This window comes from Vanessa atalanta, chromosome 24 (genome assembly GCF_905147765.1).
Source record: "Vanessa atalanta chromosome 24, ilVanAtal1.2, whole genome shotgun sequence".
Lineage (NCBI taxonomy): Eukaryota > Metazoa > Arthropoda > Insecta > Lepidoptera > Nymphalidae > Vanessa > Vanessa atalanta.
Window position 1 is genome coordinate 583,621 of NC_061894.1, and position 16,186 is coordinate 599,806.

General features: G+C 33.6%; 1 protein-coding gene across 2 annotated transcripts in view; it reads left to right on the top strand.

Moving 5' to 3' along the window:
- LOC125073325 (inactive dipeptidyl peptidase 10-like) overlaps positions 1-16,186 on the top strand; it is a 271,293-nt gene that overhangs the window by 250,605 nt on the left and 4,502 nt on the right. For both annotated transcript variants that reach the window (XM_047684110.1, XM_047684109.1), the window contains exons 4-8: positions 1,002-1,129; positions 6,778-6,941; positions 13,382-13,599; positions 14,750-14,852; positions 15,228-15,349. In XM_047684110.1, coding sequence (XP_047540066.1) covers positions 1,002-1,129; positions 6,778-6,941; positions 13,382-13,599; positions 14,750-14,852; positions 15,228-15,349 — 735 coding nt within the window. The remainder of the gene's footprint in view (positions 1-1,001; positions 1,130-6,777; positions 6,942-13,381; positions 13,600-14,749; positions 14,853-15,227; positions 15,350-16,186) is intronic.

The window sequence follows — 16,186 nt, forward strand, 5'->3', positions numbered from 1 at the left end:
CTATAAATAAAATCAAAGTATTTTTCGGATTAAAGAAACTCTACGGTGTCTCATTCTTGCGAATGTCAAATCAGCTGTGACAGAAAGGAAGAGAACAACATTTATGATGTCTTTTTCAAATTCCAAGCACACAATTAAATAATCGCCGATCAAAAACTAGATTTCTATTAATTTAAAACTTAAGGAGGAACAGCCAACTCGAAGTCCTACCAGGCCATCCAATTTATAATTTAGCAGAATTTTCTATAGATGATTTTAAGCGCGATGTTAAATTACTTAGGATATCTAAGTACTTTTTTTGTAAATAATTATTCATTACCTCATCTTTAACACATTTTTTCCTAAATAGACTTATAGATCCTGAGATTGGTGCGTTCAAACAAATAATTCTTATAAATAGATTTAAAAATTGCCCCGTTTTTTACAGAATATCTAAAACAATTCTCAAATTATTCAGTGAGAGTATTCACGGTAGTATGCTTAAACGATCCCGTGGCGTCCACTATGACAAAAGAGGTGCCGCTGGTTTTTAGTCTGGCACTCGGCCAGGTGTGCTACAGATCACACCTTACCAGGTGTAAATGCGGAACCGTATATTTTAGCGTCAAAAAGGGTAACTAAAAGTAATATATAAGGTAATATATATCCTTATAAGTATATTTCTTCATATTTGCCTTGCATTCATTTTTCCTATTAAGATATTACGTCCACGTTTGAGGGAGACAAGAGCATGCCTTTGGTATATGTCCTATTCTGTAACCCTGACGGTATAAATGTGAAATTTAATGATGATAGGTGTAGATAAAACAAAAGAAAGCTTAATAATTAAATCACTCCACATTCATGTTAGTAGTGAGGATGTGATCAATAACATCAACTAGAATCAACCGTACAATTGAATCAAAAGGAAAAGACATTACAAATAAAATTACTTTCATGATTCTATCATCATTTCCCCTATAGTTATGTTTCAAACTCTAATGCCACTTGTCTTGTTACAGAGGGAGCTGAACGCGGTCGACTTCAAGGTGTCTGTGGATTTGAAGTTCGTGCTACTCATCTCAGACGTGAGACCGGGCTGGAGACACGCTCGACTCGCGAGATATCACGTCTATGACGTCATCACAAGGTATCAAATATACAGAGAACGAATAGAATTCCTTTATTTACAAGCCCACGACACAATATAAACAAATATAAATCGTGTTTATAATTTATACCGTGCTCTTTCTTGTAGGACCATACGTATGTATGTGTATCTACGTATGTACGTATGTGTAGAAACCATATATATGTATGTGTATCTACGCTTTTACATATGTAATTGCTCAAATATGGAAGATTTTTATCTGTTACGTCATTCTTCACGATGTCTCAACCTCCGACCATGAAATGAATTGTATATTCAAACTACCACTCATAAAACTTTAATTCTTCTTGCCCAGATTTACTCCTGAAATCTTCGATTACGATTCAAGTCTCGTATTAGAATACGAGATATAAATATATCTATAGATAGATACCATTGCCCCTCAACTCAACAAAATAATAAAAATATTTTTTCATAATTTTGAGAATATACCATATATAATAATATTATAAATGCGAAGTAAAGTCATTTCGTCTGTTTGTCTATATGTCTGCCTGTCACCGCCATAATATTGGACTAAACTTGATGAAATTCGGCGTGAAGCAAGTTGTATTTGTATGAAAAACATAATTTTTTTATACCTAAAACCTGACGACCGACCCTATAACGCAAGTGACACCCCGAGCGACGACTAGTACTTAATATGAGTCAAAACAAAAGTCTTCCTTTAGCAAAGTCACCAAGAGTTTGTTAACTTTAAGTTTCGTAATACGCCAGACTTGAACTTAGCTCGTTACTTTGATATATTAATACCGATATAATAAGTAACACGTGCTCCTAATAGACAATTCCCTTGAACACGATGTTAATAATAATTGTATTAACACAATTACTGACAGTGTTCAAACTCTCCTCAAATTGTCAAGTGCTAGACGAGACCGTTTCAAGATACGACACGACATCACTCGGACTCTGAAAGCCAGTCAACATATCAGTACTAGCTAATAGCCAGAGTTTAAATTCAATCGTTGCTGGAAGAAAAAGAAGAAAAAAACTCTCTCTCTTAAACCGTCATGTAACTCTCACTGCCTTCTCTCTCTGCTCCTTTGTGAACGCGGATTACAATACTTTTAAAGCGAGTCTGATTTTATTTATTATACCTGACATTTACTTATTTATACATTTTTTAAAATTATAAACCATGCAAATTTCCATCAATTTTATTACTATGCAACCCTCGACAACCAAATTTTTCCCGGTGAAAAATCCACATCACGAAATTCGTGTAATCACGAAAACAGCTCTTATACACTTACCACGCTGCTAAATTGATATGGCATTAATTTATTAATACTTTTACAAGGCTGTCAGGGTAAACCTATCTAATATTGACCCTGACTCATCATATAATATTCTAATGCCAAGTATACAATACTTATATAATACAGGAACAAGGGACATAACATCATAGTTTCCAAGATAGGTGGCAAATTAACAATGTAAGGAATGGATAATAGTTATCACTCAACTTCAGGTGGCCTATTTAAAGTACAGCTACCTTTTTTTTATAAAATAAAATATATCCGCCCGATATATGATAACTAACACGACTAGAATTTCCAACCTTATCGTACTTTTATTCGTGGTTGTATTTGATTCGTAATGAAACATCACTATCTCCTGTATAGGTATATAAATATATGAATTGATTGAACATCATTCAAAAGCCGACAAAATTAGAACTGTATCTGAATTATCTAGAATGACTAAACAGAATGTTTATGTATTATTATCACCAGACACTATCTATCAGAACACGATACAGGGGGACCGGACTGTGTGTGTTCGAAAATTATCGAAGTGATTCAAAATTTTGCTTTTACCCAAATTAATCGGCTCTCGATTGATCTTAGGCATTTAAATATATCGATCGCTGGAAAATAAGCTATTGTCGACGTAATTTTCCAATCGTCAATACATGGTCAAGTCATAAACCGAACACATCATTTCACTTGAAATCAATATTCTACCACCAAACATGCTTAGTAGTATTGTATTCCGGATTAAATGGTGAGTGAGTTAATGTAACTACGGGCAAAATTGCCATTCCATATTTATTTCCCAATTACAGTTATAGTTCCCAAATTTGGTGGCGCATTGACGTAAGGAATAGTTAATATTTCTTACAACGACATTGTCTTTGGACGGTGGTGACCTATGGTTGCCCATTTTCCCACCGACATACGTATAACGTGAAAAAAATAAACATAATATTCTCTAATTTCCATATATTTTCCACTTTCTACAACAGGAATCCAAAACACCACCATAATGGCAGCCGCGTTCTTTAATCTCCTTATGGTCTTTAACTTCTTATGGGGCAAATCAAATAGAACTGTTGCTCAACCAATCGCTATAAGATTCCGTCTAGGCCTTCAGATATCGTATCGATGAATTTAAACACGTCCTTGGCAAGATTAAACTTCGAGTACTTTATTTTGAGGCCTCCTTTGTCCGTTGTCATGGCAACCGCTGGAATGTAATTAGTTTCTTGTAATCTTAGACGAAGTAAAGTAACAAGATAATTCAATAGTATGGTTTTCAAGTTTGTCTGTCCAAAATGTTAAATTAAGTTTTGAAGTATATTGTTAAGGGCTTTTTACTCGTGTATGGTTAGATACAAACCTTAATATCAATTGTTCTACCAAGCATCAAAATCAACAGATACTTTAATCAAGGACGCTCACTTTACTTGTCTATCTGTCTGTATTTTTAAAATATTAATTTCGATAAGTTAGACAGTAGACATGAACAGTATGTCATTCACAGAACAGAGAAAGGGTTTATGTTTGTACTCCGAGCCGGTGGTAATTTAATTCTGTCGTGAATAACCGAAGAGAAACTTAGTCCTTACACTAAGTCATAAAATTAAATTTATGTTCATTGATTTCTAAAAGATAAATATCAGCGTATAACTCCTAGCTCTTTTATCACCTACATATATAATCTTCTACAGAATGATATGCCTTATTTATTTATTTTTTGAATCAATTGGAAAATGGAAAACGAACCGTACGTTGTAGGTTTCATTCTTGGCAGCTCATTTAGTGTGTAAAAGGTTGGAATGAGGTTATAATTGCCTTCATAGATAATAATTAAAGGTTAAGAAAGTAATTTGGTTACATCTACACAACTAAGAACTTAAAAGAACTTATTTATAGCCATACCTCCATTTGATCTTTATTTTGGTATATGTATATCAAGGTCAAATCTAGAGAAAAAATCATTTATGTTTCCAACGTTTATTGTAATAAATAAAGATCTTAGATGAAAAAGTTTATTACAAAAATTTACATTATTTTGTACAATATAAATTTCGTTTAGTACACCCAAAAATATACACAAAATTAGATTTGATGTAGCACAATTGGTCTTGACACTTAAATACCAATATGTTACCACATGCCTCATTAGAGTGACATCTTGGATCAAACATGAAACCTTGTATGCGACGTCAAAGGGCTTTAGACTTATAATATACTTTACTAGCTCCCCATCCCGGCTTTACGCGGGTACAGTAAGTATCTATATACTAACTTTTTGATTTAACAATTATAAAAAAGTCTTATTTTTTCTAAGTAGGAAAGTAGAAATTCTCGTCCTATTGAATCTCTGTTTATTGGTGAAAACCGTATTTAAATCCGTTAATAAGATCTAATCATACAGTTGGTGGAAAGCGACTTTGTTTTATACTTTGTAGAGATTTATCCATAAAATTTATCGCACACAAATACAATAGCACAAGATACGCCGGCTGCAAGCGACCTTATCGCTACAGCGATGTACTTTATTCAAGTCTTACAATAACTTTCAAACACTCATGAAACAAGATGTAATTAAATATAAAACCACTTTCAGACTGATGATTCTAATGAAGGAACTAAATTGGAACCCTTTAACGTAAATTAATATCAATCTATGTACATACACACATAGCACACATACGCAGCTATAAGAGTGGGAGGTTTTCTAAAATGGACTTCCTCGATTTCACGAATATTTTCAAGTATGCACACATGTGAGTAACTAGTTGTTACTCACTGCTTTTCTCGCATTTTAGGAGTTAGTCATAGAATGTTAAGTATAAAAAGTAGCACATATATCCCTCGTCCAAAACTCGAAAACTCCAAATGAAGCATGTTTCGTTTCCAAAATTTCATCAAATTTGGCTCGTTGATTTGGCCGTAAAGATGCAACAGACAGAGTAGCTTTCGAATTTATCATATCAGTATTTTTTAATCGTCACCACTTGCCGGAAGGAACCGACAAGAGCCTTAACAGTAGTTAAATTATCATTATTAAAATTACGCATTATATTTATTACATACAACAATCACCGTTTTAGCACCAACGTTTTGACTTATATCTTGGACAGTACCCTAGCAGTAATCTAATATCTAACTTGAGCGTTAGTTAGTGGTGTCAGGGCTTCGTGCAAATACGTCTGAGTAGGACAACCCACTCATCACATACATATACTACTAAACAGAATCGTTTGTGTTTGAATGAAACTACAATAAAAAGGAATATAACGCCTCAGTTCCCAAGGTCGGTGGCGCAAGGCGATGAGTCAGTGGTAATTCTGTGGGCGGTAATGACCAGGTTTTTTTATGGCATAGCTAAATGCAACCGCAAGATGTGTCAATCTGACTACATAATTTAAATAAAATAAAAAAATATATATTTTGTGTCAACAGTGTTTGTGTGTTTGACATCGGCTAATTGAAATATAGTTTCCATGTCTTCCCACGCTTAAAACATTTTGTTTATTAATGTCGCAGTCAAAGGCAAAATCTTTATTTAATTTTATAAGCATTAAAGTTATTGATTGTCAAAAAATCTATTAGAAAGAAATATGTACGAACAGACTAGCAGATTAACAAAAAAAAGGAACGTTCTTGTAAACAAGTTCAAATAGTCAAATAGACACCGCTGTCTATCGTTACAACTATTGATTGAACGGAAATTGAAACCGCAAGCTTTAGAGCTGAATCAAGTTCAGGTGAACATTGTACCAGCAATGACTAGGACCTAATTGCTCTTAAAACTAACTATTCCGTTAAATTCCGAGAGTAATTAACGCCTCGAGTCTATACTCAAGGCATTAATTACAATTGCGACTAATTCGCAATCAAATTTTGTTTTTTCTAAAACAGTTATAAATGACTTCTATTAAATATAAATTATAACATATTACAAAATTTCTACAGATAAACGGTGCATGGAACACCTGAGGATCTGAAAATCAGTTCGTTCTTGATCTCTTGGCTACTGGTTTGGTTACTGTGATGCTTAATCTCTTAATAAGTAAAGCTACACGCAAAAAAGGGTTTGCAACATTGAAGACAAAATTATAATATTAATTTGGTTGTATTTAATTTATCGTTATAATTTCTCATTTGTTTTTTTTTTCTTATTCATAAAGACTTGAACGGTTTGTGATTTTATTTTTACTTGATACCTTAATTGTGTGTTTTGTTTGTTTGTTTGATTGTCTTCCTAAATAAATAAATAAGAAGAAATATAATTTTCTGTAACTAATGTAATAATCTTCGTTAATTAATTTATATATCCTTCTTACCTGTAAGTCCTTGTAATTGTATCTCAGATTTAATGTCATTCTTTAGGAACAAAATCCCGATATCTCCAGTCGAAGATGACAGATCAGCGCCGTTGCTGCAGTACGCGGAATGGGCGCCAACTGGCTCAGGTCTGGTCTTCGTGTACGACAACGATATCTACTACAAGCCAAAAGTGCTGAAGACTTTGGTCTGCAGGATCACAAGCAATGGTGAGCAAATCAATGTATATTTTATTAATTTCATTATTACGAAATTAAAATATCGAAGTGCTTATAAAAATGTAATCAAATTTACATATTTTTTTTTATTGAAATATCCAATACCTAATGCCATGATCAAGTCCCTTTTAAATATTTTATAAATTTATTAGAATATATTCCAAACTAATATTATAAATGCAAAAGTAAGTCTGTTTACATCACATGCGAGCGAAGCCGCTAGATTCAGCTAGTATACAATATTCCGTTAATTTAATAATATTCTCAGTACGAAACTTTCTAGAATAGATTACACAAAGTAGTCGTCAAATAATTATATTGAGTACACGTCAGATAGAATGTTTAAACATGTTAATGCTTTTACTTAATTTAGATATAAACTTGACATATTGTAAAAACCATTGAATATACTGACGGATCAACAAAAGTCATATTATCAATAAACATAAATAATGACAAAAATAATTTGACCTCGTTTTTGTATGTCTTTTTCGTCTCGATTAAAAAAACCTTTAACAATCCTTATGTATACTTATATTATAAATGAGAAATTAACTCTGTCTGCCTGTTGCTCTTTCACGACCAAACCACTGAATCGAATTTTATGAAAATTAATATGAAGCATGCTTGAACTTAAAGGAAAGACTTGGGCTATTTTTTTATATCTAAAAGTTGACGAGTAACCCTTAAAACGCGAGTGAAGCCGCAGACGACAACGAATAAGGAATATGTTATCCTCAGATCCAACAGGTTCCTTATTATATTCAAGTTTCCATTTCCCCGTTGGTCTTGTGTCTAGCTTATAAAACAGGCCACTATGGCTTGGGTTCAGAATCTGAAGTCGATAAATAAATATTGGATGTTTCTGTTGAGAAAGTCTCACTAGCAAACCGCAGTCTGAAAGATTGCAGTGTTTAAACTCCCGTGCCTCGGAAACCACGTAAAGCATTATTTCTGATCGTGTGGAATTTCGTGCCCCATCGGATTATGAGGTTGGGGCAATAGTGAGTTCAATTGTGTTTGCGCATACCCATATGTCACTATTATATGTCCAACACAGATGGGTCTCTCATAAAAGTGAATACTGTAGCGACAATCAGTCAGAAGGACTAGATATAAAATATAATTTTTATCATTATTATTGGTTTTACCAATATAAAACCACTGAATTTTCATGTGCTTAATTTGTGTTTATAATTCATTTCGTGCTCGGCGGTGAAGGAAAACATCGTGAGGAAACCTGCATGTGTCTAATTTCAACGAAATTCTGCCATATGTGTATTCCACCACCATTGGAGCAGCGTGGTGGAGTATGCTCCAAGCCTTCTCCTCAAAGGGAGAGGAGGCGTTAGCCCAGCAGTGGGAAATTTACAGGCTGCTAATGATGAATGAAAATGAGATAGCAAACAAAATGAATGCTTAATGACATTTTAAGCAGTGTTGTATTCGCGTTTTAATTAACATATCCCCATACCCTACTTCCCTCGATTTTAATATCATTAAAAGCAGACAAATGAAAATCAGCCGGCTTCATAAACAATAATTTGACGGGCGAAAAATGATATCATCTAATGGAAATTTGAATGTTGATGAAAACTGACGCTTTCTTGGAAATCAATGTGGAAATTAGTTTCGTATTTTTAACGAGAAAGTAAAACTTAGAGTCCCTTTAATTAATCTTTAAGGTGAGATAAAAAAACACAGAATTATAGATGAGAAAATTTTAAGACGACGATTAATCCTTTAATCAATTCGCTATTTCACTGAACAGCTTTAACTCTTTTGATCCGTAAATTCGAAATTGAATTTTGGAAACTTATGAATATTTAATGTAATTTTAGTGAACGGTTTGAAATAATCAAATAATCGTCGGTGACATCGGGCGCAGTAGGGGTAATCTATAAGGAACTCGAAATTCACCGCGAAACGAGCACAAAATGTCAAAATCTAATAAGCGACAATTAATATAATAGCTTATAACACGGTAGTCAACATTTCACATGACACTTGTCCGACAAATAATGTTAAATACATTATGAGCGATGCTTGCGTTTATGCAACACGTTTTTATTTTGACACTGACACATCGCTGAAAGTTCATGTTATTCATGTTTAATCTGTGCTTATAATTCACCGAAGGCTCGATGGTAAAGTAAAACATCGTTTTACTTAATGATAGGACTTGCGAGCACATCTAGGTAAGTACACATTACCGAAAAACTGTCAGACGTTCTATTTAAAAACAGCAATAATTAGTGTTATTGTGTTCCAAATTTAAAGTCTTCCAGATTAGGTAATAAAATTTCACAGACATTTATATCTTTGCCGTTTTTAACATTGGCTGTATAAGGGATGGGAATTGGAGTCCACTACCTTCCAGGTAGCTCATTGGCCCGACAGCCTACCTATTATATAAAATATATAAGAAATAGTTAAGGAAAATTTCTTGATCAAATATCTGTATTATTTTAGGTATCTATCTTTCTAATAAACTTATAGTTAAGTGTACTTCTTCTTAAGACTACAAGAATACAAAACGTTCATATTTAAAAAGCGAATATTTCAACCAGATAAATGACATCAGTACTATCAACATTGAGATTAACGGTATATTTATTTATCAATTTATTTGCCATTACATTTGTTTTATGTCTGAGGTGACCCGGAGGTTGTCTTCAATGTTAATCTTAATCGAATCTTGTTTTAAATTTATCCGATATCACAGTTTTCAGTTATTCATAAACAATCTGTCTGTTTTTTAAATCTTAATTAGGTGCGTATAACTTTTCTAACCTTCAAACGTATGTTTAATCAATATAATGACCATTTATTAATCGAAAATTGCAAATAATTTAAGAAACACGTTCATAGTTTTATATCTCACTTTGAATCTCACTCGACATTTAACAACCGACTTACGTTAATACTTCATTTTGATACTTGTATCCTATAAGTTTGATTACTATTATAGTCAATGGTCGCAAATCACGTTCTGGCATTTCAAGCTCGTATTCGAGGGTTAGTTTCGAGTTTATTCTTACAGAATACCTCTACAGTTGACTATTATGAGCAGAACCCTTAGATTTCATGTCAACATTGTAAATATAGATACACACAGTTCTATTTATATTTACTTGGTGGTAGGGCTTTGTGCAAACCCATCTGGGTAGGTACCACCCACTTATCATATATTCTGCCACTAAGCAGCAATAATTGGTATTGTTATGTTCCAATTTGAAGGGTGAGTGAGCCAGAGTAACTACAGGCACAGGGACATAACATCTGAGTTCCCAAGATTGGTAGCGCATTGGCGAAGTAAGGGTTGGTTAATATTTCTAACAGCACCAATGTCTATGGGATGTGGTGACCACTTACCATCAGGTGGCCCATTTGCCAATCCGCCTACCTATTACATTAAAAAAAAAAAAACAAAAAGATTAACAATTGAATCCGGTCTATATTATTGAAGATACGTTATTTTTTATGACATTTTTAGATATTTATTTTGGAGTTCTAAAACATAAATATATATAACAAATTATTTATTTTAACTACGTCGTTATATATAATACGTTTACATTAGCGAGTGTTCGCTCAGCCAGCTGTTTGTATTCCACCCCCGTGCGTCACAAAGGCAATCTTGCGTTAAATCAGCATCCAATATAGGTAACGCGTTTATCTTTCTAAACTTTGTATTCCAACAATGGGGGACTTTGAAAAGAGGCCCATATCTGATATCGAGCTTCCAATTCTAAGGTAGAAGAAGGCTTTAGAATAAATTTTATTGTTAGTCTTTATTGTGTAGGAAATAAAGTCCTTTTTCAAACATGCTCTGATATAATTCGTGTACGAAAATGAATTTTTTTTTTTTTTTACTTTATTGTATTTTCACCGACATTAACACGATGTGTTCAATTACATCTCAGCCGCTCGGATGAAACTGTTTTTAAATTGTTTCACGTTCGCAGATTTAACCCATATACACTAACGGGTAAAAATAATTAAAATCCTGTACAAAAGAAAATAATAATAATAACAGGCTATCATTAGTTGTGTGTTCTACAACATGGCCCAGTGGTTAGAACAAATGAATCTTAACTGATAAATGCAGAATCGAAACCATTCTAGCACCGCTGAACTGTTACGAGCTTAATTTGAGCCTTATTCATTTCATGCTGGTAGTCCCATCTAGTGTTGCATATCGATAGTCTACTATCGATAGACAATCATTAGTATATCGATAGTATTGTCACGTGTTAATACCATCGAAAGTATCGATAGTGTCGCCGTTATCAATAGTATCGTTATCATTATCGATATTATTAATCATAACTATACTGCCGATATACTATCGATTTCCTGAATAGTTTTCGAGATCAACTATCGATAGTCAAACTATCGATAGGTCTGCAACACTGGTCCCATCATAAGGAATGTGTCAGATTAAAATTATTTACCAACCCGCATTGTATCAGCATTGTCAAATAAGCTCTAAACTACCTCAAAAGGAGAGGCATGTACCGACTGTTCATTTTTTACGACAAATAAAATTTACTACCCTAGATTGCGGCCAAGATAAATTTTTTTTACAACATTTCAGCTCAGTCGATAGTGTAGAACTAATTTATTGATATTTGCATTATTTGACTCACACATACAAACGACCGAGAGGGCCGACATGGCCCAATGGTTAGAACGCGTTCATCTTAACCGATGATTTCGGGTTCAAACCCAGGCACCATTGAATTTTCATGTGCTTAATTTGTGTTTATAATTCATCTCGTGCTAGTGCAGGAAAACAGTGAATAAACCTGCATATGTCTCATTTCAACGAAATTCTGCCACATGTGTATTACACCAACCCGCATTGGAGCAGCGTGGTAGAATATGCTCCAAACCTTCTCCTCAAAGGGAGAGGAGGCCTTAGCCTAGCAGTGGGAAATTTACAGGCTGCTAATAAAAAACTGCAAACGACATACGATGAAGTTAAATGCAACTTCGTAATAAAAAATACGTTAACCTCAAATACACAAATAGTTTCAATCGATACATGAAAGACATGTTTCTTTAAACTTTTAACGGTACATTAACATTTTATCGGAACTGTTAATATATAAAGAATGTTATAAGAATATAACAAGATGGAAAATAAAACAAGTATCTGATTTTTATCTTTTTTATTTATTGGGTATGGGTTGGGTATAGGTAGGTATCGTGATATGTCATATTAGGTAGGTACACTAATAGGCTGATTGCTAGTAAATAGTCACCACTACCGACAGACATAGGCGCCGCGAGAAATTTATTATATATTCTGTACATTACCAGTGCGCCACAAAGCTACAAAAGTTAGAAAAACACTCAAAATTCAAACATGGACACACCAATTCTGAGTAGGTAATGCTATTTAACGATGGAAAATCTGATTAGTTGATGGTACTTACTTACGCAGGCGAGCATGCGCAAAGCCTTACCACCGAGTAATTCACTCACGCATCAGCTTTTTAAAAGCTAATTATAGTGATGTTCTAAAAATTGTCCAAAAGTCTTATCTCTATCTAAGAAACTGAGAGAATATTAAATGCTCCGCGTTATTTCACCCCCATTAAAGTTTATTGCTCCAGTCCCATGGATCGAGCGTGATGACATATAGTCAATAAACATTCCAATAAATGGGCTATCAAACGCAAAAAGATATTTCCAAATCGGTGTGAGATTAGCGCCCTTATACAATAAATTTAATAATATTTAGCTTTAAAAGATCATCATGTAAATCTGAGACTTAAAAGAGAATTAAAATAAATCGAAAGTGAATCTTATTTATTTAGTTTTATTTAATTCAAAAAATAAACTTTGAAGTAAATTAAGCTCGTAGCATTTTATATGATATATAAGCTTATGGCCATCAAATGCATTGTCATGGAAGCTGAATCAACGTGTAATAATTTTAGATCCGTATAATAGTTAAATGATTCCGCATTCTAACCACTGAGCCGAGATGGCCCAGTGGTTAGAACGCGTGCATCTTAACCGATGATTTCGGGTTCAAACCCAGGCAGGCACCACTGAAATTTCATGTGCTTAATTTGTGTTGTATGAATTATAAATTCATCTCGTGCTCGGCGGTGAAGGAAAACATCGTGAGGAAACCTGCATGTGTCTAATTTCAACGAAATTCTGCCACATGTGTATTCCGCCAACCCGCATTGGAACAGCGTGGTGGAATATGCTCCAAACCTTCTCCTCGAAGGGAGAAGAGGCCTTTAACCCAGCAGTGGGACATTTACGGGCTGCTAATGTTTAAAAAAATGTTAAAATATCTTAATGCTAAAAAATAATAGTTAAAAGTGGTTGAAAATCATATTTGACCTAAACAAACTAACTCTCAAACAGATATTGCCAGTTAAATAAAAGCTGTTAATAATTTTCAGGCATCCCAGGAGTAATCTTCAATGGTGTACCGGATTTCTTATACGAATCAGAAGTACTAAGGCTGGACCGAGCACTTTGGTTCAGCCCAGACGGTCAGACCCTCATGTACGTGACGTACAACGACACCCTCGTCCAGCAGCACAAGTACCCCTGGTATGGGTTAGACCAGCAGGAACCGCCCGCTTACCCAACTATCAGAACGTTGAGGTACCCTAAGGTAATAAATCTGTGTATATTTATATATTATTATTTTATTACTGCAATTATTTTATTCACGTAAACAAGACATTCGTAAATAATGTCGAAATATCGAGCTCCACCAAATAAAAATAAAAAACAAGCTAAATATCCCGTTTTAAATATTCCCAATAAACATGTTAATTTAAAATTAGTATTTCATTTCATACGTCACCAAAAACCTATCAAATGGCTATCTATTGAAAGTTCCATAGCCATATATCAGTTATCCATATTTTTATCTTCATAACGACCATTTTAACCAAGTTAGGTTGGCGTCCACCAAGGAGTTTTCATGCGCTGATTTAGCATATTTCATCTTGTGCTCGTTCAGCGAAGAAAAGCATGTCTATAACAACCCTAAACCAAAAAAAAATTAATTAAACGAGAACTATTCAATTTATATAAAAAAATAATGTAGTTGCCTGTCGTTTCGCCCAAGATGACTTATTTCTTCATTTATCAAATGAAAATGTTTGTTTTTGGGACGAAACGTGCGTCGAATGTTCTATGAACTAGAATAATATGAGCTTGTGGAATACGTTTTTTGGGCCTTTATGGAGATGGATGCTTTGTACATGATAGGCTTATCGCTTAGTTGATGTTTTTCTTTTGCTAGCTAGATGTTTCAGTAAATAGAATAATATTTCGCATTGGAACTGCGTAAGTAACCTACCCTGTTAAGACAAACTTTTCGACATCAATTTGCAAACCAAATATTCAAATTGTGATGCCATGATGCCTACCAATTAAATGCAGGCAAATATATAATTAAAATGATAAAAAATAGTGTATAACAATGCCAGACTGACAACAGACTTTGGGAGATATTATAACAAAAATAATAATTATAAAAGCTTTGGTTTAATTTTATTTGTGTTTAAAACGTATTCTCGGAGGTAAAGAGAACATCGTAAGAAAAATGTGTGTGTCGAACGAAATTCATCATTGAATCAACGACTTACATTGGTGTGGAATAAGCCTCGAACCTTCGAACTAGGAGAGGAGCCTTCTGCTCATATGGTAATATAGATTACGCAAGTTTCCACTTTTGTTTCAATAACTGAAGATATCACATAACTATGATATGAGTTTTAAATTATTAATGTATTCTGTATGTTATTTTTCAGATGAACACGAACAATCCGGTGGTTACTCTATACGTCGTCAGCATCAAAACACCCAAATTCCTATTCCCGCACGCCATACAGTTTAATTTACCGGTTGACAGCAGTATGTACATATTTAATTGATTTCTTATTAACAACCCTAATTTCTGACTCAGGGTCCTATTTAAACCGAACAAAATATGATTATATAACGTTTGAAACACATGTGCACAAGTATTACCTTGTAGTATGACTATTGGAATGCACTCGATTTCAATTTCTTTCCTGTATTTATATCGTTAAAGAGTTGATATGACACAAATGAGAGAACACTGTAAATGTTAACCGATTATATATTACCGGTTCAAATACCTAAAAAAGCAACAAAGTTCTTCTGTGCTCGTTTAATTTTAGAATTAATCAGTCCGATTTGAAAAACGTATTCTAATCAAGCACGGAACAATTTTAAATCTTCAAGCTAATCACAATTTCACTCCAGGTTGGTACGTGCGCTGGTCGAGCTGGATATCGGAGCGCCAGATAGCTGTCCTGCTGCTAAACCGACCACAGAACGTTTCGATCATCAGCATTTGTAACGCAGTTCAATATAATTGTCAGGATGTAAGCAAGATTTACTTTGATTGATGTTTTTCACCCAATCAATTCCATTTTTGTCAATTTTAACTAGATTCATAATCCTAGAATTATGGCAGTTTATTTAATCAGCTGCTGTAAAATAGTGCAATGAGTACTGTGTGTATATCCAATTCAACCAGAGTAGCTCAATGGAATAAACTAGAAACTCTGTCTACCAAAGACTATATTTTTATATATTCACATAGTGAATAACTTCTATCAACTCTTTCCATTTGTCGTTCGCTATTTTCATCTTGATCCAGTCTCTCCCTGTATTTTGTATGACAGACGTCCAGCGATCCTTGGACGTCTCCATTTATTCATATCACAAATAATAAATTCGGACCATAATGTTGAATACATTACATTTTCTTTCGATAAAATTTACAAAAACGTTAGATAAAATTAATGAATCTTCTCGACGTCGCGAAAATAAATCAAATGAAGCGACTGCGAGGTCGCGGTCGTCTTGTTTTATTTTCCACTTCACTAGATAGCAAATTTCTCTTCTGGTTCCTAAGTTTCATCTACTATAGAAACACTTGATAAATTGTAAATGAACTTTTAAAACAATTTTATTTAATCATGAATTAACATTTTTACTAAAAAGCCGCAAAATTTTCGACGTGGTATTTAAGACATATTGTAAGATTTCCTTATTTTGGTAAATAAAGATACATCCGCCTGATAAATGTTAACATAATTAATAATGAGTAAGAAAATACCAAACAAACTACTTTTTGCTTTTATTTATTACAGTCTTAAAGTTTTTTTATTTTTCTTTTTACCTTATTAATAAGTGTTTTTTTATTTTTCCTTTAT